General features: G+C 36.6%; 1 protein-coding gene across 18 annotated transcripts in view; it reads right to left on the bottom strand.

The window, feature by feature from the left end:
- Nucleotides 1-24480, bottom strand: part of TNRC6C (trinucleotide repeat containing adaptor 6C) — a 597645-nt gene that overhangs the window by 53894 nt on the left and 519271 nt on the right. For 13 of the 18 annotated variants that reach the window (XM_034408533.3, XM_060688657.2, XM_087887226.1 and 10 more), the window contains 2 exons: nt 16899-17231; nt 2005-4581 (listed from right to left, as the gene is read on the bottom strand). In XM_034408533.3, coding sequence (XP_034264424.2) covers nt 2005-4581; nt 16899-17231 — 2910 coding nt within the window. Of the gene's footprint in view, nt 1-2004; nt 4582-6734; nt 7154-16898; nt 17232-24480 lie in introns of those variants that run through there. The other 5 variants (XM_087887236.1, XM_087887234.1, XM_087887237.1 and 2 more) reach the window with 1 other exon arrangement.

A 24480-nucleotide genomic window follows, 5' to 3' on the forward strand; every position in this document is an offset into this window, starting at 1 on the left:
TGCAATAAGCAAAATACGTATTATGAAAAAAAAATCTAACTTTGTAATCGATAAGCCAAAGGGATTGGCAGAAAAGGTTCCCTTCTGCTACTATGATAGGCCTGGAAGTATTGTTTGTGGTAGGGGAATATTTGGATAAATGATGCAGTTGCTCCTAATCTGCTCTCAACTGCTTAAGCACATATGCAGTTTATTGGCTTAATCCTTATTCCTTTGATTAAACTATTTATTTGCTTACTTAATATGGTTTATACTCACTTTTCTGCAGATATCCCATGGACACATTTCTATTTTATTCCAAACTATTAGCTATTTCAATTATTCAGCAATTGTAGAAATACAAACTGAAAATTCTCCTTCTCAAGCTTGATCCTTTTATTCCAAGCAGAGTACAATACTGCAAGCTGCCTATACTCCAGTTCCACTTAAGTAAGTTAATAGTTATTTAAAACCCAAAAGTAATTGGAAGAAGCAGTGGCTATCATATCTAATCAAAACATATTCAATCATTCCTAGAGATATGGCACCTCATATTTATCAGAAATGGGTAATTCCTATTTATAATGGATGAAATGGAAAACTGTTTCTTTAAATATTTGTGCTATTTCCTCTGTTTCAAATGAAACACAGAAAATGGCACAAACACATTTCAACTAAAATTAATAATGAAGAGTTTTAAATATGAGCTGAATTATTCCTGTAGGGGTCTAAAAAGCTAAAACCTGGGGGGGGGGGGGGGAGAGAGAAGAAGAAAGAATTTGGAAGTTGTCAGACATTTCATTATGATGTTATCAATGTTGCTTCGCTGCTATTGTTTATTTAATGTAAGTGCTTTCCAATATTGTCATACAAAAATATCCTTATAAAAGCTAATGGATTTTTTTAAAAAGTTGACTCCAATAACTAAGCAGGTTTTAGGTTAGCAATAACTGAAGAAATACCTCTTTGTCAAAAAACATTCAGATGTAGTACCTGATTGCACTACCAGATGCAGTATCTGATAACAAAAATCAAAGACTAAACAAGACACAGGTCATGTGAGAAAACAGAACTAAGAAAAGAGAAATATGGCACAAATTATGAAGACAGTATTTTAGAATCCGTTATGTGAAGTGCTGATGGACTTGAGTGTTAGTCAGTGACGCTGAACTGTCAATCTATGATCCCAAACACATTTATTTGGTTATACGTATTCTGAAGAGAAGGGGTCACTAATGTCTCTACCCAATATGATTTCCTTTGCATCTTTTCTACTTTTTCTTTAGAACAAGGAATTTGTAATGCTTTTTTTTTTTAATGACAGTGTTCCACTGACTCATTTTGTTGGACACCGTTTCAATTTTATTTTTACAATCCTACTGCTCATTTAAATCTATGTAATTACATTGCTTTCCTAATTCAAGTGACAATCTAAAACGCACTTACCTGAAATTAAGCTTAACTGAACTTAATATTTTATTTTGAGCAGCTATGGATAGAACTGTATTGTCAGCCTTTCATGCCTGCTTAAGTTTTGCACTTTGGATGGAAAATAAATCAGTTTCATGCAAGCAACATATTGGAAACTACATTTATACCTTGTACCAGTGATGGCGAACCTATGGCACGCGTGCCAGAGGTGGCACGCAAAGCCCTCTCTGTGGGCAAGCATGTCATCACCAGCTGCTCTTCTGGTTTACAGCACGTGCATGTGCACTTGCCAGCTGATCTTCGCGCATGCCGGAGCCCCGGAAACCCGAAGACCAGCTGGCCAGTGCGCATGTGCACACCGGAAACCAGTAGACCAGGTGGCTGGTGCAGGCATGTGCACTGGCCAACTAGTCTTTGAGCTTCCGGGGCTCCAGCATGCATGCACATTCCGGTTTGGGCACTCGGTGCCGAAAAGGTTCACCATTACTGCCTTAATACTTTCATCTTAAATATTAACATATATTTAAGGTTGAGTACGTAAGTTAATAAGTACTATTATTTCATGCTAAAAAAAAATCAAAATATGTATCCTACCTGGGCCAAGCAGAGGGGACCGGTTTGACTGGGCACTTGACTGGTGCGGTGGCTGAGGTTCAGCCATGTTTGCGTTGATAGTGGTGGTTGTGGTGGTAGCTGTGGTACTGCTCTGGATTACAGAATTGTTTCTATCCCACATATTTACAGTCTTGTTGTTATTGTAATTTGGATCACCCCAAGCTGAGGTACCATCATCTATCTCCATCTTGCGCCGAATGGAGGGTGGAGAGGGCTCTTCCCACCCAGTTGCTTCACTGTTATCTTTCTGTTTGGCTGGGAGTGGTCCACCAACCCATCCTGATCCAGTCTGTTTAACAGAAGCAGCTCCTCCCCAGTTACTCACATTGTTATCCTGGGATTTAGAAGCCCAATTTTGTTGGGGACCAGATTTTAAAGATTCCCCCCAGCTTGTACCTGTATTAACTTTGCTATTTGTGCCATTTCCCCATCCACTGGTCCCAGAACGTGTAGTGTCATTCCAACCAGACCCTGATCTGTTGTCAGCATCCCATCCAGAACCATTCTTTTTCCCATCTCCCAAGTGTCCAGGGATAGATGAGGAATCAACCCAATCTCCACCACTTGAAGTCCAGCCTGGATTTGATTTCTGTCCATCTCCCCAGTTTTGAGATTTGGGTTTTTGAGGTTCCCCCCAAGTAGGCGACTTGTCCTCCTGATTTGTGGTCCCACTCCAAGTGTGGCCACTTTTGGCAGCAGCAGCATTATTGACAGCAGTTGAATTTGTTAGCTCTCCCCATCCCCCAGGGCCGTTGGGCGCTTTGTTATTGTTATCACCCCAACCTGTATTAGTTGGAACGGATGCAGGTGGAGAGCTGACCCACCCAGATACTGAAGAGGTATTTGTACTGTTCATGATGGACCCATCATTCTTGCCCCCTGCATTTGAAGGCTGAGTAGCCGCACAACCCCAGGCCTCAGTTCCATTGTCATTCTTTCGATCAGACCTTGGAGATTCTTCAAATTCCCAGGCAGTGTTTTGTTTTACAGGCGTCTGTCCCCATCCCGTGTTGGAAAGAACCCTTGGGTCAAGGTCATTCCTTGGCAGTTGGACTTGTCCTTGGTCTATCATTCCCTTGTCTCTTCTTCGACACTCTCCAGGGCCTTCTCTTCCAGTACTGCCTTCATTTTGACTTCCATTGCTATCATTACTTCCTTCACTACCTGTGTTGCCAGTTGCTGCAGCTTTGGCCCAAGAGTTTATTTGATCATTGCCCTGCTGCATGGCAGGATTCTGGTTGGTAACACTAGAGCTATCCCACCCTGTTGATCCTTTTCCACTGATGTCATTACTGGAATGCTGGTTTGGGGGTTTGCTCCATTCACCATTAATACCATTGCTAGTGCTGCGGTTTGAATGTCCCCAAGCACCAGAATGCATACTACCAACGCTATTGTTGCCATTGCCCCTGCCCCATGCTAAGACTCCAGGACTGGCAGGATCCCACGCACTTGTTCCATTCCCTTCCTTTTGCACAGCATTGCTGGATCCATTTTGCTTAGCAGTTAATGCTGAGTTCACAGTGTCTCCATTCCCCTGACTGAACCCAGAATTGCTGTTTCCTGTGGCAGGATTATTTGGGGATATTCCCCACACTGAATTGCCCATTCCTTCACCACTACCCCCACTGACTTGAGAAACTGATGTCCCATTAGCACCAGGAAGGCTTTGCAAATGGGGTGGGATGATGGCCCCCATGCCAACAGCCATGCCCCAGTTTGGCAGTCCATTTGTCTGCATTGCATTGATAGGGTTTGGTGAAGAGTTCATGGGGTTAGTGTTATTTGGTCCATCAGTGTTAAGGTTCTGAGGTTGTACGCTGAAAGACACATTCTGAGAAGTGGACGTTTGTGGTTCTGTGCTCTCTTGTGGCAACAAGTTTCCCCAAGCACCTAAGGTGCCTGCTGGGTTCCCATTCTGGTTGCCCATGTTCTGACCTATGGCACTGACTGGACTGCAAATACTGGAAGGGTTGCCTGCTCCCACAGTTCCCTCATGTCCAAGTACAGGCCAGGCAGCTGGATTGGCATTGGGGTTAAGGTTAAGATTAATGCCAGCATTTGAGTTGGAAGCACCCCAGCAATTCTGACTTCTACCATCTCCAATCATGTTGTCCATCTTTCCATCCCCACCACTAGCAGAGCAGTGAGCTAAGCCAGAGTTAGAATTGGTGGCAACACCCCACACTCTGGTCGAGTTTCCATTACCATTTGCTCCCCCAGCTCCAAGGGCACTCTGGTTAGAAGTGCTTTGGATGAGTGCTCCATTGGTGCCATTATTGCCATTGGGTTTCTTTGTATGTCCAGTGAAGTTGCCTTGGGCACTCCCTGTAGCCATGCTACTATTCTCAGAGCCACAGTTGGAGGCAGAGTCAGTGTCTGTAGTACATTCTGAGGCAGACTCAGTCTCAGTTCCTGTAATGGAAGGCCACGCTTCCTTGTCAGTCCTGTCTATTATCACTTTATCCCAGCCGCAACTGGCTTCACTTCGGAAAGTGGGCTGCTGTCCCCAGTGAGTATTCTCATAGTTGTCTCCCAATCCACTGTGGCCAAGGTCTGTAAAATCAAATATTATGCAAATTAATCACATGACAATGACCAAATATACAAGTATGGCTTATTACAATATTTTCATACACATTTCCAATTCCAAAGCCTGTCATCACATCTGAAAAAAAATAATAAAGCCTATGTGATGGCATAAAAGCTATGTATTAGATAGGTGAAGTACAGATTTTTCTATACATTAAAATATAGTCTTCCATGGTACAACAATGCACTAAAAATTCCAAGCTATGATAAAATAACTCTTCTCTATACTAATACATACAGGTTTTAGATACATTCAATACTTAAATTCCTCTTATAAGACTCAACTAACAAAACTAACTTTCTTAACCTATACTGAGGGGCATACAAGCATATATTTTTCTATAAATTACAGAAGTTAAAGGTAAATTATATTAGTATTATCAAATGATTTTAATATTTCAACAAATTTATAAAATTAATCAATTCCTATAAGATGTATAATGTACCTTAAATCTTAGAAAACGTATTGTTGTATCACAGATATTTAGGACTTGAACTTAGAAACAATAGGCCTAATAGAGCCAAACATTACAATGATGTTACTTTCAAGACTTTTTAAACGCTAAAATTAAAAAGATAGAAGAATCAGTTGTTTCACTGAAAATTAACGACTTGGACGTAATGGTTAGTATTCCATACCTATAAATGACAGTACAATGTGGGCATAGGGCTCAATATAATCCTGACCCATGAGGAAGAAGAGGGCAAGCAGTCTCCTTACTTATGTCCTAATCAAGCAAAGCATAATGCTAGCTTTTGAGACTAGGAAAAGCAAAGAAAATTAAGAGTTGTAGTTTTAACTATTTACAAAGAGATTCAAGGGAGGTTATTCTTGTATGTGCACAGGACATTTTAAATATTAATAAATTAGCTATTTTTAATAATGTTTTGTTCTGCAATATGAATTACTATTAAATGTAAACTATATTTTCTGTAGTTGTCAGAGATAATTTGGGATTTTGAGAAAAATCTCAAACCAAGAGAAAAATAATTAAATTTAAGCCTTCTATAAATAACTGGCAATTTTTCATTTTTTAAGAAAACCTTGAATCTTTTTGGGATGAAGTGATAAACTATATTCTAAATTATGATTCATTATAATAAAAACTTGGTAGTACAATATTCTTTATATTGAACAATTAAAGGTATTTTTAACAGTTAAACCCAACAGTGTGTTTCTTATTTATTTAAAAGACCAGTTAAGGCATTTTAAAAGGCAATCTTCTAAGTATATAAATTAGATGAATAAATAAAATTTCTATAGCAGAATAAAAACAAAACTTATGTATAATAATGTGGATATTCAGGATGAAGACAAAAAAGGTTTTTTTTAAATGCACAAAGGATCTATTTTAGTCTGTAAAAGTTTATTTATTATTAAGAGGCTCCCCCTGATTTCTATAGCATGTATAATCTGAGGGTCAAGCCCTTTTTAAAGGTGTTAGAAATCTGTAAGAATTTGGTTTTTTTAAATAATAATAGGTGAAGTATTTATGTCTGTGTTCTGAATTTTGCAACTATAAACATTTAGGTGGAAATTGCAAGTTTGTCCAACAAGAATTACTGTATAAAAGCTTAAATTCTAAGACTGTGCCAGAAATACTAACGCAGATATGAAAGAGTTAAGGGACAGCCCAAAATAAAACAGCTTCATTTACAGACAGAATCCAATACTAAGCCACACAAGTGGAAAAACCTAATTTTCTTTTCTTTTTTTTTTTTCTTCTCTTTTTGCCACGGTATGCAACGAAGTATGCTCCCTCTGAACCTTTAATGTATTCAGGAAAAGAGCTGAGCAGCATAAAAGAGAACATTCTTCATTATTAGATAATGAGTACTCTGTGAAATACTAACACTCCAAAACCAAACAGCAGTAGATAATGACAAATAATAACTTCATTTTTCTGCCCAGCGCAGCATATCTATAGCAAGCAGCTCTTTCTCTGAGGACGCCATTTTATCAAACCTGAAAGGCAGCCAAAAGCTTAGGACGCTGTGCTGCTGCTGCCTCTAAAACATTATGTAATAAACTGATTTAACAGAAGCAGATGCTATTTGCCCCCTCCCTTTTTTTCCTCCTCTTGTTGCTCTAAAGGGGCCAATGAGTAATAAAATACCTGACGAAAGGTGACGCCCAACCATCCTAGAAGACGCTACATTGTGTACAGAGCTGCCTCTCCTTCTGCATCTAGGTTCGCCTGGACTCTCAGCTTCAATATGTCGGCTGTGTTGAGAGTGAGCCTCATCCTGTAGAGCTGCCAAGAAAACCGCTCAGTGCAAGTGTGCACCCAGACAACCTGCAAGCTTGCTCAGGCCTTAGCTCTGCTAGCCTTGGAAATGCTCTTTCTATGCAGGGAAACTCTTCTACTCTCCCCCCCACCTCTCCAGCATATAGCCCCCTTAACTCTGGGTAAGGCATCAACAGATGAGGATTTAAAAGCTTGATTATCTAATTGCAGCTGACATTAAACCGATCTTGCTTCCTCCTTAAATTCTTTCAACTGTCACAAAACATTTTCAGTTCGAAACCTAGCCACAATTAGCACGGTGGCTGCTTTTCTTCTGGTTTTGAAAGTCAGCCAAAAGAACAGCCGCATATTGCTGATTGGCTACATGCAAACACATTCCTGCCTCCTTCGTATTTCCACCCTCCTCTTCCCATCCTTAAAAAGAAGAAGACGGGCTGCATACTTGGCAAACAAGCGCTGGTAATGATATTGGGGAGGGGAGGGAGGGGAAACCTGACATAAAACCAGGTAATTCTCCCAAGTCTTTTAATTGTTTCTCTGCTTTTATCAAGAACGTAGAAAGTGGGCAAGTGCATTAAAACCCACAGCTTTAGTCTGTGAGCATGTGGAATTGTTGCTACATGCCTCGGAATGACAAGATAAACTGCAGCACTTTTTCCCTTCAATATTTGCATCTGTTGTACCATAGAGGCGCAAGTATTTGATTTCTAGTTAAGGCTTTTTAATTTTGTTTCTCGTCTTTTACTAAACACTGTGTAATTTTTATATGAATGATGATATCAACATCTGATCCAAAACATAACATTTTCAAACTAATAAGATACAGGGAGAAAAAAAATCACTATTATTTTATTGACTTGGAAGGAAGCAGCCCTGAATCCCTTCACTTAAGATCAGGAAAAAAGAAAAAAAACCCTTTCATCTCATTTATATCTCAAGCCTTCCAATCTGAAAGCTAAGGATGAGATAAAATACATATATCATACAGGTAATCTGCTCCAGGTAATCCAGAAGTAATTATTCAAATATAATTACTCCAAAGAAAAATTACAATTATTGCATTCACTAGCTTCTAAAACGTAGATTAGGATAAATCTGTGTATATTCCACTAAGCACATGTAAGTGCATATTTAACTTTCTTCAAAACATAGCAATGTTTATGGATCAAATTATCATTACTATCACAAGTTAGCAGAATAGTTAGAGATACCTTTAAAACTATTCAAACATTATTGTGAAAAAACAGAAGTGCAACTGAACAAGATTTCAATGGTTAGGATTGTAAATATTAACAGTAGTAATTATTCTGCATAATATAGTAAAAATAAAAATATTCTGAAATTTGCAAGTTATGTACATTTGAGTAACTTTTGTACATATGATGGATAATCTTCTAAAAAGAGATATTATGTATCATGATACCTCTGACTATATAGATAGTCCTCATTTAACAAGCACCTGTTCAGCAAATACTCAAATTTAGGACTGCACTGAATGGGTTGTAATGACAGCTCCTTGCAGTTGTGGCCATCGCAGTGTCCACATAGTCATGTAATTGCAATCCAGTCACTTGTCAATTACTTTTCAGCATCTCACGGCCATGTAATCACCATTGACGACCTTTGTTACCTGCCTCCAACAATAGGGAAGCCAGAAAGATATTGCAAATGGAGACCATGTGACATCACACTTATTGGTGGTGCGGGATTCACTTAACGACAGCAACCGGAAAAGCCAGAATTGCTATTGCTAAGCAGTGAAATCACGTGACATTCCTTTTTATGATCATGTTGTTTAGTGATGCCAAGTCTGATCCCAATTGCCATTATTAAGCAAGTACTACAAGTATAGCTCTATCCTGAATTTTGTCAGTAGTTACACTGCTTTTTTTTTTGGTACCAAAGATTAATGGACATAGTTTTAGTATTTCATTCAAACCTTTTTATTACTTTGGGTTTTTTTTAAATTTCTGCATTCTACATTTCATGACTTTGAACCAAGAGTGTATATATAATTCAGTATGTTTCCTTCACTGGGATGAAATAAGTACATTAGGGAAATATATGTAGAACACAGGGAAAAATTCGAATAAAAAAGATAAACAAATATTAAACAGTATTAATGTATTTATGCTGTCATTTCCAATAAAGCAAAGGATGACATGGCAAACATCTTATTGTCAAGTCAATTTAATTCTGTGTATTAACATTTGACTTCTATTTACAAAAGTTTCCCATGTTAAGTTTTTGTTGGCAGCAATGCTAGGAGGATGTAAGAATATCTTTCATACCATATTTATTCCTAGATTCTTATTTCTAGATTGGATTGAATTGTACAGTACAATTATTGTTGGTTGGATATTTTTGAAAATGAACCTTTTTTAAAAAAAAATACTAACCATGTTATTTCAATTATTTAAACCATTGGGGAGAGGAGAGATAAGATGTAATCTATATCTAGCCAGTACTGGAAGAATCCCAAGCATCTGTATACAATTTTCTGAAAATTCCTTTTGGATTTTCTGAATGCTTGAATTACGTTGCCCCAGAGTATTAGACCTTCATATGGGCCTTGATTTTACATAAATGGAGTTTGAAAGAATGTTGGCAATTATTTTACTTATTTCATAAAGTCACCAAATATGCTATTTATGTACTTATTTGTAAGATCAATTAACCTCCTCAAAGGATTTTATATAGCTGTCCATCTCAGTGTGGCTATGGGCAGTTTAGAGAGTTAAAAACACATGTGCAAAATACAACAATAACAACAAAGAAACCATACTGAAGCACATTTAAAACAATTAAAATGTATTCAAATCTTTAAAAAGCCTATAATCTGTGAGTGATAAAGACATGTGATAAAGAGATTTATGGTGAAATGTGAAAGGAATTTGCTACCACCTCTTCAAACGAACAAGCCTCATGAAAAGGCTCACTTCTGTGAGCTGTAACTCACAGCATCGGATGCTGTAATACCGGTAGTGTTATTTATGGTGGAAGGCCCACCAAAACATAACTGTTCCACAGGAGGGAAGAATACAGACAAACCAACAAACAACCTAGAACAGAGATATAGCTAGGTATCATTCATGTATCTGTATGAAAAAGTACTCATGCCCTTAATTTCAGTAACTGATTGCATCATCTTTAAATGTAATAACTGCAACCAAACACTTCCTGTACTTGGTTATCAATCTTTCAGACTGATATATAGCAACTTCTTCATATAACTGACAATTCTCTAGCATGATGAACTACTCATTTTAAGCCAGCCACAATATTTCTTTAGAATTTAGATCTGAACATTGACTTGCCTGCTCCAAAGCAACAAAATTATTCTTTTTCATCCATTTTCATGTCAACTTAATATATTTGAGAATTTTCTCTTGTTCATGATCTATTGTACTTCAATAGATGGGTTAAGAGAAGAAGAGATTCTTTTTTTGTAACCTTATGTGGAGAAGAAGAATTAAATTTGTTTGTACTTGTGATGAAAATTGGTAGCAATTTAAATATGATTAAATATGTTAAATATTTCTTTTCTTTTCTTATTCCTTCTTCTTTGTTCTTTTGTTTCTTTTTTCTTAATTCTGCACTTTCTATACTTTCTTTACTTTTATTCTTGTTTGAGTTTAGTTTGCAATGTCTTTTACTATTGTTATTAAAATTTTCAATAAATAAAAAATAAATAAAATTTTCAATATTTTAAGAAAGAAATTTGTTTTCAGTAGAGCATGATATTTACTAGGATCCATGTGGTAATGGCAGGAACCAAAATTGTGATACTTCGGTAGGGTAGGGTAGCGAAATCAGACCTGTTTATTGAAATAGTTGAACATATAGTCCCAGTTATTCTCTTAATTGAATTCACTGAACTGCTGGGGAGTGGGTGGCAACCAATGTTTCCCATTAGTATATCTTGTTTTATGAAATAAAAGAAACAAACATCTAATGACTGGTGCTATTTGTTCAATCAAATACTGTATCAGTAAGACAAGCTTTGATAACATTCAGTATTACACATATCGAAAAATGCAGAAAATCCAAACCAGATGAACATTTTATTAACAAAATGTATATGCCTTCTAATGGTCTCTAAATATGATAAATTAAATAAAATGTGACTAAAATTAGATTGAATATAAATAAGTATAGTCCCACTTTCTTCAGATGCAGTAAACCAAGAATCTTGTAAATAAGACTTGTATTATTATACCCTCCCTATTGCTCAGGTTTTGGAATATTCTAAAATCATATCCCTGCTCAAAGAATAATCTATTTCTCTAGAACTGTCATTTATAACACTAAACTTGATTTGCTTTACAATCATTCCTAACAGAAGACAGCTGTTATATCATACACTTCTTGAAAGAAGATTAAGACTTCAAGTGGACATAAGGAGCAGAAAGAGCAGGTCAACTTCCAACCCCGTTAAAACCGATTAGCTGAGCTAAAAATATATAGTTCCTTTGTGAGATAAAAGGTTGCCAATTAGCTCTCATAGTTTTCATAATCTAAGTTCAAAAATACAAAATTTAGTCAATTATCAAATGTGAATTCTTCCTTTTATCAATAGAATACCATTTCAGTATATTGCATTTATTATATGTTAAGGCTACATTTTTCATTTCACTTTTTTCATTTTTTAACATTCATGAGTTGAATTTCTGACGCTAATTTAATTAATTTCTTGTTTCATAGTTATGCATTCTGAGGAATATAGTAACAACTGAATTTTAATCTCAGAGATTACAACATTTCAAAAACAAAATCAGTTAAAAGAACTGATAGTATTTTTCATTTGCAATACAATTAGCACAGCATACTTTGAACAATCTAATAGATAACGCTTGCATAAGATTTATTCTGTAATGAAAATGAATTTATGTTGAAATTTAGACTCCTAACTATAAGGGGTAACAGTTTATAAATGGTATAATATGTAACAAGATTAAGAGATGGTAATGCATTTATCATAAGCAACAGAATTTGGCAAATCAGATTCCTGTGACATGGCGTGCTGTATAATAGATGAACTATAAATTCCAGAATTCCTAGCTTTGCATCACTAACCATAACAACCAGGAATTCTGGAAATTAAAATGCAGCATCAATAGAGGCAACTGGGATAAAGTTCCCTGTTATAGTTATACTTTTTGCCTTCTCGGTGAATTGGCAACTAAACTGCACTCTAAGGGATATCAGACATTTTGTGTTTAAATATGTCTGAGACAAAATACCACTGCAGACACTATTATTCTGAAGAAATTGAACTCAGCTGAACTTTATAGTCTGAGTTAATTTTCAGACTAGCCTTCTAAGCTAATGCCCTCTAGATATTATGGGGTCCCAGAATTCCTTGCAATTCTATCACATCTGAAGAGCTCCAGTTTGGTGAGATCTAAATATAGTTATGATGTGATCTGAATATCTGGCTTCTTTGTATTTTCATATCTATAATACATTAGCATAATATGCAAAGTAACATTTGTAATCATCTGAATGCATTCATTGGAGCACAGCTAAGTTGTCTTGAAAGCTGATCGCATATGATTCATATTTCATATTTATTCTAGGTACTTTACTTAAAGAATGGATAAATATGGCATAAAGTTATGATTATTAATCATAATGTACACGAATGCACATATTTCATGTATTAAAAATAAATACACATATCTGTTTTATGTATTAACAGGTTGGGGGGAGGAGACTCCTCTTGGACTTGTGGTTCCTACTTAAAGAGTATGTGGCAGCTGTGGCCAGCTTTGCACAGCTTCATGTTGTGTCATTCATGTCCATTACTAGACCAGGGAGTCCTTCCCACAGTCACTCCTAATTCAACTACTACTCTATATGGGGTCCTTGAAGACTATTTGGAAGCTTCAGCTGGTATAAAATATGGTGGCATGGGCAGTTATGTGGTGTTCATTCAGCCCCTGTAATATTTCCGCTTTGTGAGCTGTACCAGCTACCAATATGTTTCCAGGTACAATTCAATATGCTAGTGATCATCTTTAAAACCTTTCATAGCTTGCAACCAGGTTATGGACAGGATAGCTCCCCAGTAGTGTGTACTTGTCCTTTTAAAAAAATCTGCAGTGGCTACCCATCCTGTTACAGCCAGAAGGACAGGCATGTTCTGGGTCCCATCTGCAAGACAGTGCCATCTAGTAGGATCCAGGAAAAAAACATTTTCTGCCATAGCTCTGGCGTTTTGAAACATCACTTCTCTCAAGATCATATTTGCCACAACCCTACTGGTCATTTGCAAGACATTAAAAATTTGTTTCTTCTGTAACGTCTGGGGCCGTGAGTGAGTGAGCCCATTTCTTGGTTATATTGACTGTGGAGCATTGTGAGTTTCATAGTTGCTGTTTTTGATTATTTATGTTTATAATATATTGGTTGTGTTTTATTCTTTTTTAAAATACTGTTTTAATTGTCAGCCATCCACAATTATACATAAGATGTATGCTGTGCCTAAATTATTTTATTATTCATGTAGTTTAATTATTTACTGGAAAAATAAAATATCACTGTCACTGCCTCTTTGCTCTGTCCTCTTTTTATTTAAGCGTACATCCCGTTCTAGCTTTCTCTTTCCTTCTCCACTTACATATTTAAATTTCAGAAGCATCAGCACTTGCAAATCTTTGTGAGGCTCTCCGCCAAAAATTGATTTCATCATAAAGACATGTAACTCTTTAATACACAACCAAGATATTAAGATCATTTCATTTAAAATTAAAATTAAGTCTTATCTGGTTTAGAATCCAATCCAGAATCCAGAATCCAGATTTATATTTGCATCTAATAAAGCTATGTTTTACTGACAATAAAGTAGCCTAGTTTGAATTGTTAAGAGTTTAAAAAATTAAATAAAAATATACAATATACGGTGATAATTGAACTACTATTCTAAAACTACTCATCAATGAAGATGAACCTTATTACATGAACACAGGTAGTCCTTGACTTACAACCATTCACTTAGTGACTGTGACGTTACAATGGCACTGAAAAAAGTGATTATGGCCAGTTTTCACACTTACAACCACTGCAGCATCCCCATGTTCATGTGGTGAAAATTCCGGCGTTTGACAACTGGCCCATATTTATGACAGCTGCACTGTCCCAGGTTTATGTAATCACCATTTGTATCCTTGCCAGCTTGCTTTTGACAAATAAAGTCAATGGGGAAAGCTGGATTCACTTAACAATGTGATTCACTTTAAAACTGCAGTGATTCATTTAACAACTGTGCCAAAAAGCTTGTTTTATGGGGCACAATTCATTTAGCAAAATATATTTTGGGTTCCATAGTGATCGTAAGTCTATGAGGAAAATAGTTAATAAAAAGCATGCAACAGCAACAGTTAAAAACAACTGTTTAACTTTGCTGTTGTAAATGATATATTTGACACTGTCTTGCTATATGTTACATTCACAGTAAAACCACAATGTAGCACAGTTGTCAAGTTCAAAAGGAAAAAAATAAAATTAATGTTAAGAATATAATAAAAAATTAACATTTAACATAGCCAGCTTAGCCTAGCCAGGAAACAAATGAACAATACCAGGAAAATAAGGAAGTACAGATATAAAATCAGAGAACTTGAAAAATGGTTTAAACATAAAGTATAATAAAGACTGGAATATTGTATGTAATCTTTCCCTGTCAGAGAGAGGGGGGGAAATGAGGAAGATTTTCCCCTGCACTTGGGAATACTTATTAGCACTTAAGAATTCATCTAAGTGCATATGGCAAACTAGCAAGGATGTGCAGTCAGAAAGGGATTGAGTTTACACATAAACTCATTTTTAGACATCTTTTAGTTTAGAATGTTTAAAAGCATGCTTTGTTGAATAAATCACAGTAGCCTTATTTGTACATAACAGAAAACCATAATGAGTGGCTACATATTCTTAGTCACATATTATATTAAGCCCCAAACAAACAATCCCCAAACAAATCAAACTACAATATGGCTTTGTGTTCTTCTAAATCGGACAACATATTGTGTAAGTGTGAAGATTCAGTCCAATGTAAATGATGACAGAGGACAAAACTGTAAGCACCACTTCCAAATCCCGTTAACCTTTTGCTGTTAGCTGTCTTGAGTGTTTTTTTGGCAGAACAGTCAAATTCTTAGGCCAAGATTCTATAACTCATGGATGTAAGAACAGCCCTTTAAATCAGACACAAGTCTATTGAATCTATTATGATTTCACAAAAAGTCCAACTAAATGCCAATTGAAAGTCTTCAAGCAAACATGAAGGAAATAACATTTCCTTAATATTGTTTGCTAGTAACCAGTACTGAAAGATACAATATTATAACTAGGACAATTCTATTAGGAATCAAGGTTAACCAATACTTTATAATTGTCCAACATTCTTAAGATCCTGTCTAAATCCCTATTAGAGCCTTCCAAAGTCAACAGCTTCAAAACATTTTGCAGTTGCAAACTCCATAATTTAAGTTTGGAATATATAGTATTCTTCTTTCCAGTAACTTTTAAAATGGAACTTTAAAACAATATAACGTACATCCTAAAAACTAACTTTAAAAGCATGGCAATACTACTGGTCTCCCTCTATTTACTGAACCAAGTGGCTGATTTTTTTATCATTCTGAGTGCTGTTTCATATGATAGAAGATGCTTTCTCCTTTCACTTACTTACTCCAAATAAGTCTTGTATTTAACATTGCTCGATCAATTTCAGTAGACTTTTCAGCTCTCATTTTCTCAAGCTATTCTTAGTAAGAAATATACTCTGAGATCCACAAGTAATTCCACTCATCTATGATACAAGTTGGACTAAAGCCCATTAACTCTCACAGGAGCAGTTCATCCTGCTACAATATCTCATAATACATTTAGAGTATGCATGATTGCCAACTCATGGTCTGACATTTCTTAAAGCAACAACTGCAAAAATCATGGCTTACTTTAAATAGCTAATAACTTTACAGTCAGATTTTGAGAAGCCTATTTGCAAGCATTAGCAATATTCTCTGTTAACATTTTGAAACATCTGGATGTAAAATCATTCAGTTTTGAAAAAAATATATTAAGACAACACTATACAAATTATATTTAGAATTAAGTCTATATTCCTAGGATTCCTGCTTTTGTATGTATCCATATGGTGGACTGACAATTTATGACGTCTACATGAGCTACAGTAGCTTTTCTCAAACAGTAAGTCATGGATATAACTATATATACCTGTGATGGTGAACCTATGGTACGTGTGCCAGAGAGGCACGCACATCATCACCAGCTGCTCTTTGAGGTTTCGGCACGCGCATGACCAGCTGGCTAGCGCACATTTGCGTGCCGGAAACCCAAAGACCAGGTGGCCGGCACGTGCATGTGCACCAGACAGCTGGTCTTTGGGTTTCCGGTGCTCTGATGCTCTGGCAGGTGCGCACACATGTGCGCACGCGTTCCGGTTTGGGTACTTGGTGCCAAAAAGGTTCGCCACCACTGTTATATATTGTATACACAAACAATTTGTATCATGCATGTTTCACTGTGAACAGTCACATTTTGATTTCAAGCACAAAATGAATCTCTATGAACATGGGAGCTCTGCTTTGCATTCAAAACGCTCAAAACAATGCTTTTATAATTTACTCTGATAATGGTTTCAACTTTGGTTTTATTTCTGCCTCTTCTACAGAGCCTAACTCAAAGAAGTACACAGGAAAGTCCTCTAGTTAGATTATGGCCACAAGAGGCCCATAATCAACAAAGGTTTCCAATGAATCTCCTGTTTAGTAAGCTGTCAATATTACTTCATTCAGGTCTTGTCTCTATATTGTTCACCTATACTTTCCAGGTGAAACTGATTCTGTAACAGAGAACAATGTGTCTTCCTTTCTACATGACCACAGTGTTTTAAATCAGAAACCAACCACTCTGATTAACTATTAATCAGATATATATTAACTATTTAGCTGAGCACCTGAACAATTGTCCTGCCTATAATACATTTCTTTCAACCTTATCACTCACCTGTGGGGATCTGAGTCTTACTGGGGTGGTGATGTCCACCTACTCCTGGTTGTGGAGGAGGACTTGTTCCTACTTGTCCAGTACCTTGCGCTGGGCTTGTGCTGATCAGAGTTCCAGCAGGCAGAGGCTGGCCTCTTTTTAAGAGCTGCTTCTGTTCTTGTTGGCGGAAGCGTGGAGGCACCTCACGAGGCAGGTATCGGGATGCAGCTGGCTGCTGCCCATTGGCAGATGCACGCTTGCCATTATTATTGTTGGTAATAGTGCTGGTGGAAGTACTGGTACTGGTACCGGCAGGTTGGGGCTGGCTTAAACTGGTCTTAATAGGTTCTGGCACTAAGAAAATAAAAAGTTAAGAAAATATTAAGAGGGAGAATTAAATACAACTCTTCTTAAATGCACTTGAAATTAGAATTGATCAACATGCTCTTTGCTTGAATAAGCAAGTGAAGTAATCAAGCATATAACACTTAGGAAGCAGAGTTTATGCTACATAAATGTTACATTCTTTAGGTTTGGTCATGTGACTGAAAATTTCTAAACAATATTTCTGGACATCTCAGTGATTTCTAAAACTTTATACTATATACTAAAAAAAAATTCTTCATCTCTCCAAATGTATGCCATAATAATATTTTTCTGTCTTCTGATATCAAGAGCATATCAAACTTGGGGAAACTTACATTAAGGAAACGCTTCAACAATATCGCAGTGCCATTATAACTTCAAATGGTTGTTAAATGAATAGTCATAAGGTGAGAACTATCTATATGGAATTACAACTGCTAACGTTAAGAAATAGCGAAATGTGTCAGTTTTTCTATTCTTTATTTCTTTTTGCTCCATTTTAAGAAACAGTTTTCCATAATAATAATATAGTGAATAATTTTTGGTGTAGCAATTAAGGTACTGGCCTAGAAACCAGGAGACTGTGAGTTCTAGTCCCATTTTAGGCATAAAAGTTGGACTGGGTGCCCAACCTACTTCACAGGGTTTGCAGTTGTGGGGAAAATAGGAGGAATGAGCAGTATGTATCTTTGTCACCTTGAGTTACTTATAAGTAATAAAGGCGGCATAAAATAATCTAATTCACACACACATACACATATAAATTTTAAAATGTGTAAATCTCAAAGTGCAATTGCACCTTGGTTTATATATTACCCTGACAGGTTGACATTAGATACATTCACACTGATATTGATATGAACAAATTTCTTTCCTAAAGTATTTCCTTACAATTTCCTAAAAATTCCCTTAAAACTCTCTATTTCAAGACATAAATATTCTTATTTATATCTTTAAAATATAAGAGCCACCTAACTTTAGTTAGCTCCAAAATTACACAAATAATCAATTATGCTTTTTCAGTATGCTTTATATATTTTGTCTTTTAAGAATCATATTCTACTATGATATAATTACATAATAAATTTATTTGCAGAACATTTTAATATCCTTTGTACAGTCCAGCAATTTATAACGGAATTTTAGAGCAATATAAATTGGTTATTAAAACATACTAAGAGAAGCATGAAAAGTAAATTACTTCAAAAGAAAAACTCCATTAAATGCCCAATATTTATTTACTCTATGTTTTCACTGGGCATTATTAAGGCAAGTAGCAACTGAACCAGCTTTCCATAGTCAGGACACCAAATCAATGAGTAACATTTTATATATCCAACAATCTCACTTCTGTAGGTAAAGAACAGCAGAAGAGGCCTTTAAAAAGAGGCATCCCTCCTTTGCCATCTGATGTTAATGATTTTATTTGCTAATGAGTTTATTGGCTATTATTGATGTTTTTAATGTTTTCAATCCTTTAATGTCTGTAAGCTGCCCAGAGTCATTGCATACAAGATGGGCAGCAAATAAATTTCATAAATAAATAAATAAATGTTGGCCAGAGGGCAAGGCTACACATGTGTGAAACCAGACCGTCCTTAAGATATCCCAGCCTTGCATTGTTTAGAGTTCTTAAAGGTCAAACTAGTACTCTGACTTAGAACTGGAAACAAATCAGTAATTAACGTAAGTTTCATACTGCCAAGGTTGTATGCTCCGTGTACTGAGATCTACTTACAAATCTTGCTTTGGGACTGTGAGCCAGCTGATGTTTCTGATCACTTTTAAAGCTAGAACCATGTGGTAGGAAAGCAGTATATATATTCTCTACTTTGAATGTTACCAGGCATAATGATTGATAACACAACATAGATGTAAAAGTGAGTATCTTCAAAATGAGCAAATCATGGCCCTGGTACACACAAAACTAAGTCAAAACTGTAACCAAGACTACAGGCAAATTCATGCAATCCCACAATTTTCTTAACAAATTACAATGAAACTTTAATTTTGCCTTTCACAAATGCCTCAATTAATCTCTAATTGTGGAAATCAGCCACTTAGGTGGAAGCAGAGATGCCAATCTTCTTTTCTCTGCTACTCAGTACTACCACAGAATTAAAAAATAGCTTAAATTTCCTACAAAATTCACATCAGCCTTTGTGTTTTACATTCTTTTCAACTTCATTTGTAAAACTCAAAGTGACTGTGGTGAATTACATTTGTAGTACATTTAATACAAACCAGGAATGTATATACTGGGAATATAGATAAAACACTGACTTTGTTTAAATCTCTGCAGCTGCTTAAAACTAGAAACATTTCCTGAATTTTTAACTGGAATAAAACCCAGACCCTGATCCCCACCGAGGTAACATTATCCAAGAACAATGCACTATCAAACAGAACAAAGATTCTTTTACCATAACCTGCTAAGTCAAAATATATAAAAATAGATGAAATCACACAGAAATTAATGGGGCAATATAACATCATTCACTATATCCACAACTGTGAAATTGAACAACTGATGCAGAACATTTTGCTGCAAGAATTAAAGTTCTGATTTTTTTTTTAAAAAAATCTTATCTTATTAAAGCTATAAAAATATAGACATAAGGCTGAGTGTCATGGCGCCATTGGAGCCTGGGTCCAAGGAGGATGATGAGACAGAGCTAGGGTGGTGGAGGAACAATTGGAGGAGCAGGATGAAGCAGTCCCAGGTCCCTTGGGCCTAGGAAGGATTGCCAGCGAAGGAGAGAGGGTGCAGGATGACTAAGCAAGTGGGGAGGAGGGCAGGCAGTGGAGCAGAGGAGTGACGGAGCTCCAGCGACAAGCAATTACTTTCTCTCTCTCTCTCTCTCTCTCTCCCCCCCCCCCGATCCCAGAGCAAGAAGAGGAGACAGGATCAGCGCAGAGCAACCCAACATCTCGGGAGGAGGGTGCCCTGTCCCTCTTTACAAGGATTACCTGGGGAATGAGATTTAATGAGATGCCATTGGAAAGGGCACTTGTAAGGAACAAGTGTTGCCTTTTTCCAGTCTCACGTGCTGTTACTAATGTCTGGATACCTTGCTGTGCCTTGCCCTGCTTGCCTTGCCCTATTTGCCTGGTCTGGCTATGTGAGAGTTTGCAGCGACACAGTTCTGATCCTGGTTATGTTGCAGTCCCAGTGAACTCTTCCTATGACAAGAACTCCTTGGAATGAAATTCCCTGAACTGCGGCTGCTCCCAGAACTGTGCTGCTCCTCTGGACTAATAGCAGCCAGGAACTATTGGAGGTTTGTTTAGAGCTTTGCTCCTGGACTTGCGGTGAACGGTGGGACTTTTGAAGGAAAGTTGGTGCAATAAAGGGGAGTTAAGCCTCTGTTCCGGCTGTGTTGCTTCCATGCCCAGCCGGCAGCTGAGGGGAGCGCTCCCAATCCCCAATACACATATACTGCGCAGCCCTACTGGTACACAGAACACAGCAAAAAAACTCAGAGTTCCAACCATAAATTTAAGTAAAAAATAGTCCAAAATAAAATAAGTTTCAGACCAACAGAATTATTCTCAATATTTGTCTCTGAATATCTCAGAGAAATCCAACACCAGTCTCATCAGTAAGACTGAGTGAAAAAGTCTGAAGAGGGCGTGGCCAGACCAACGGAAAAAGTTTAAACAGTCAGTCTCGAGCTAAGCAGGAAGTGATTACCCATGTGGATTGTCGGAGCAGCAATGCTGGAAAATTAATTGGACAAAGTGGTATTATCACAGGAAGCATTTTTTGAACCAAAGTGCCACAAATGGGCTAACTTATAGACTGTGATAGAACATACAAGCAGAATATAGATATTTTCTAAAAACAATTGGAGATGAGGAAGGTGTTCATGGATATTATTTACTTATTATTCTTCCAAACAAAATGGTTTTGTCTCATTTAAATAGAAAGATTTAGATAGGATATACTCATATGATTGTTATCTGATTAATCTACTCACAATTGAAGCTTATTTTTATCTGAGTTGAAGTGTCTTTATGAATTGATCAGTTAGACACAAAGGAGCTGCCCTTCCATCTGCATTTACGTGCAAACCAAGACATTTTTAAAGCAGTATTTTTGCTCACATCTATATTTGGTTAGAATTTAATATTTTTACATAATAAATGTTTTGAGTGTTTCAGCTATCTCTAGATGAATCCATCCAAGTATTATATGGCAATTATGCATTAAAGCATTACATGATTACCATTAAAAGTTTCTGAGGCCTTTATTTCAAACAAAATAAACAATTACCTGATATAATTGTCAGATTACAATCTTCTCTTCAATGAAAGTAATTTGTTAACGGAGAAAGCCCTGCTTTAGGTTTTCAAATGTAAGATATTGCAGGTGCTCATTATCTACAGCAAAATATTACAAAGCTATCTAGGTAGTGTTTTGGGATACACATAGGGAGACACCTGCCCTCAAATAGACCACACACATACTAACCTTGGCAGAAATAATAAGACCAAACATACTGGGTTTTACAGCAGCTGCTACCCCAGATCAACCAAAGGTCTAGACAAGAAAAGGTACTATGCGTGCAAAACCAAATGCTTCTGGCAGTTCTCAGAATGGCTTAAATGGGAAAAGTTTTTCCTCAAAGAAAAAGCAGGAGTATTCTTGCAACAAAATTCCAAATACTGCCCAAAGATAGACATTGTAGTTGTTGCCACTTGAGAGTCTTAAAAAAGAAGGTATGGAAATATCTCTATCGGTTAAATAAAAAAGCATACCAATAACAGGAAAAAAAACCCCACATGGCTGGCTTGAGAAATAACTTAGATATGGAAACAGGCCAACTGCAATTATTTTTAAGAAGTGTTTTGCATAGAGACAATCTGGAAAAACTAAATATCAGATGCACAACAGGACTGAAGATTAGATGACAAAAAAATGTAGGGCCAATATCAAAAGCATAAAATTCCTTCAATAGGTAAACAGAAATTTTGCCAAAATAAACTCTAGTCATCTTTCTAGAAATAACTGCCATCTGTTTTTACGATATAAGAAATAAAGAGAGACAGCTTTAAAAATTATTACATTATCCAAGTATACAAAAATGTCTTTTACTTCATGTACTCAAACAGCATTTAAAAGCCAGCTGCTTTATCCAAAGGGTTAATTTTGATATTATGTTAAAGTATGTTTAGGGTTATACTGTATGAACAAGCCTACACAAACTTCCCTGGTATCCTCTTTTTCCTCTGGTGCATCTGCAAAAGATCAGAAGCATCATTTTTTTTGTTTTGTTTTCATTGGATTCATCAAAGCTTTGCATCAAACCTTTATGGAACTAGTGAATCATAATCCAGTGTTCAATTAAGACATTGATAAATCATAATGTAAACTGAAATGTCTTTCAATAATTTAAACTAAAACTTCTGAATATTCACATAGCTTGTTCTCCTTGCTGCTGCAGCTTCAAAAACAAAGTGCTATCTGCAAGACAGAGGCTTGTTCATACAACAGTAAATTATTGCTTTATATTTAAAGGGGGAAAAATCTCCCTTTAGAGGTGTTTCAACTAAATATGCCAACACTTTCAAATGCGGCTTGAGCTACATTCAATGCTTAAATAGAAATCATTTACAGAACGAAGAGATGGGGACCACAGCTAAGGAACTGCTCTTTCCAATGTCTTTTTACAATTTTTATCTGGCGAGTGGTTTTCATCCTACCCCCAATAGTTTTATTTCACTTTTTTTTCCCCGCTGACCTCAATAGTACTGAAATTTTTATTATTATGCAATAAATCTGGTTGTAAATTATTCAGTATACACCGTATTTATTCCTTTGTCCAATTGCTATCTCAGGGGAATGGGAAAGTTTTGATCCAAAGCCTCTTTAGAAATAGCCACGGACAGTCACAGGAATGTCTCCTGTAAACAAAGTCAACCAAGACCCATGACACCAGTAGTCTTTTCCCAATGCAGGTTTCTCTTTTTGGCTTAGAGAAGGGAAATCCATTACAGTTATGCCTGAATTAAGTAGCAGAAATCTGATTTTTCAAATCTGAGAAGATACCATATTGTTATTAAATACTGTATTTTTCAGTGTATAAGACGCACTTCCCTCCCCCAAAAAATGGGTGAAATGTCTGTGCATCTTATACAGCGAATGTTGCCAAAGCCCCGCCTACCCACCAGCCCCCATCCTTTGGCCTCTGCCTCCCAGCAATTTGCCTCCTTGCAGCAAACAGCAAACAGCCTGTTCAGCTTCAGCACAGCCTGATTTAGCAAGAGGAGCTGATTGGCGGTTGGATCTGCCTCCTGGAATACTGCCTATCAGCTGTTCCAGGCTGCAGGGATCGCCACCGCCCATCACCGCTGCCACATATCACTGCCTCCACGTGCCACATTTTTGGCCTCCTGTGTCCCGTTTTCAGCCTCCGCACTCCCCATTTTCCATCTCCAAGCTCTCCATTTTTGGCCTGTTTCAGGCGGTGGGGATAGGCAGTGGCAGACTATCTAAATTGCTAAATTATCTAAACTATCTAAAATGCTAAATCAGAGATGGACAAACTAACTTTAGAGTTACAGGATAAGGAAGACTCAAAATACTTCATAATATGAAATAGATGGTACCAGTGGATAAACCAGAGGAGGGGGAATGGTTAAAGATGAAATTTAGAAGAAATTAACATAATTAAAAACAGCACTGTCAGATGGATAGAAAAGGAAATAAGTCACTGTGTGTATGTATATATGTATATATAATAATAGAAAGTAGTCAATAGATGAAGTTGAGTACTGTATATATATACTGTATATGTAATTTTTGTCTTCAATTAAGAGAAACTTGTATGTTTTTCTTATATTTGTTTTAAATGTTTTTTTAAGAACGAATAAAGTTTGTTTTAAAATTAAAAAAAAAAAAAAAGCTAAATCAGGCTGTGCTGAAGCTGACCAGGCTGTTTGCTGTTTACTGCAAGGAGGAAAATTGCTGAGAGGCACAGGCAGATTTTTTTTCTTGTTTTCCTCCACAAAAGCTAGGTGCGTCTTATAGTCCGGAGCATTGTATAGTTCGAAAAATATGGTACATCTTGCTAGACTATACTCAAGCTGACCTTTAAGAAATTCATAGTGTTCACTCTGATTTAAACTGACTGCAGTCTCTTAGAAAATGAACTTCAGGATAGCTTTTCATAAAAAATGTTGTTATGGGAGGGGGGGAGTTTTGATTCATTAACAGAAGAGTTTTTCTTATTTC

The sequence above is a fragment of the Pantherophis guttatus genome, chromosome 2 (assembly GCF_059756535.1).
Source record: "Pantherophis guttatus breed Tessera chromosome 2, ASM5975653v1, whole genome shotgun sequence".
Taxonomy (NCBI): Eukaryota; Metazoa; Chordata; class Lepidosauria; order Squamata; family Colubridae; genus Pantherophis; species Pantherophis guttatus.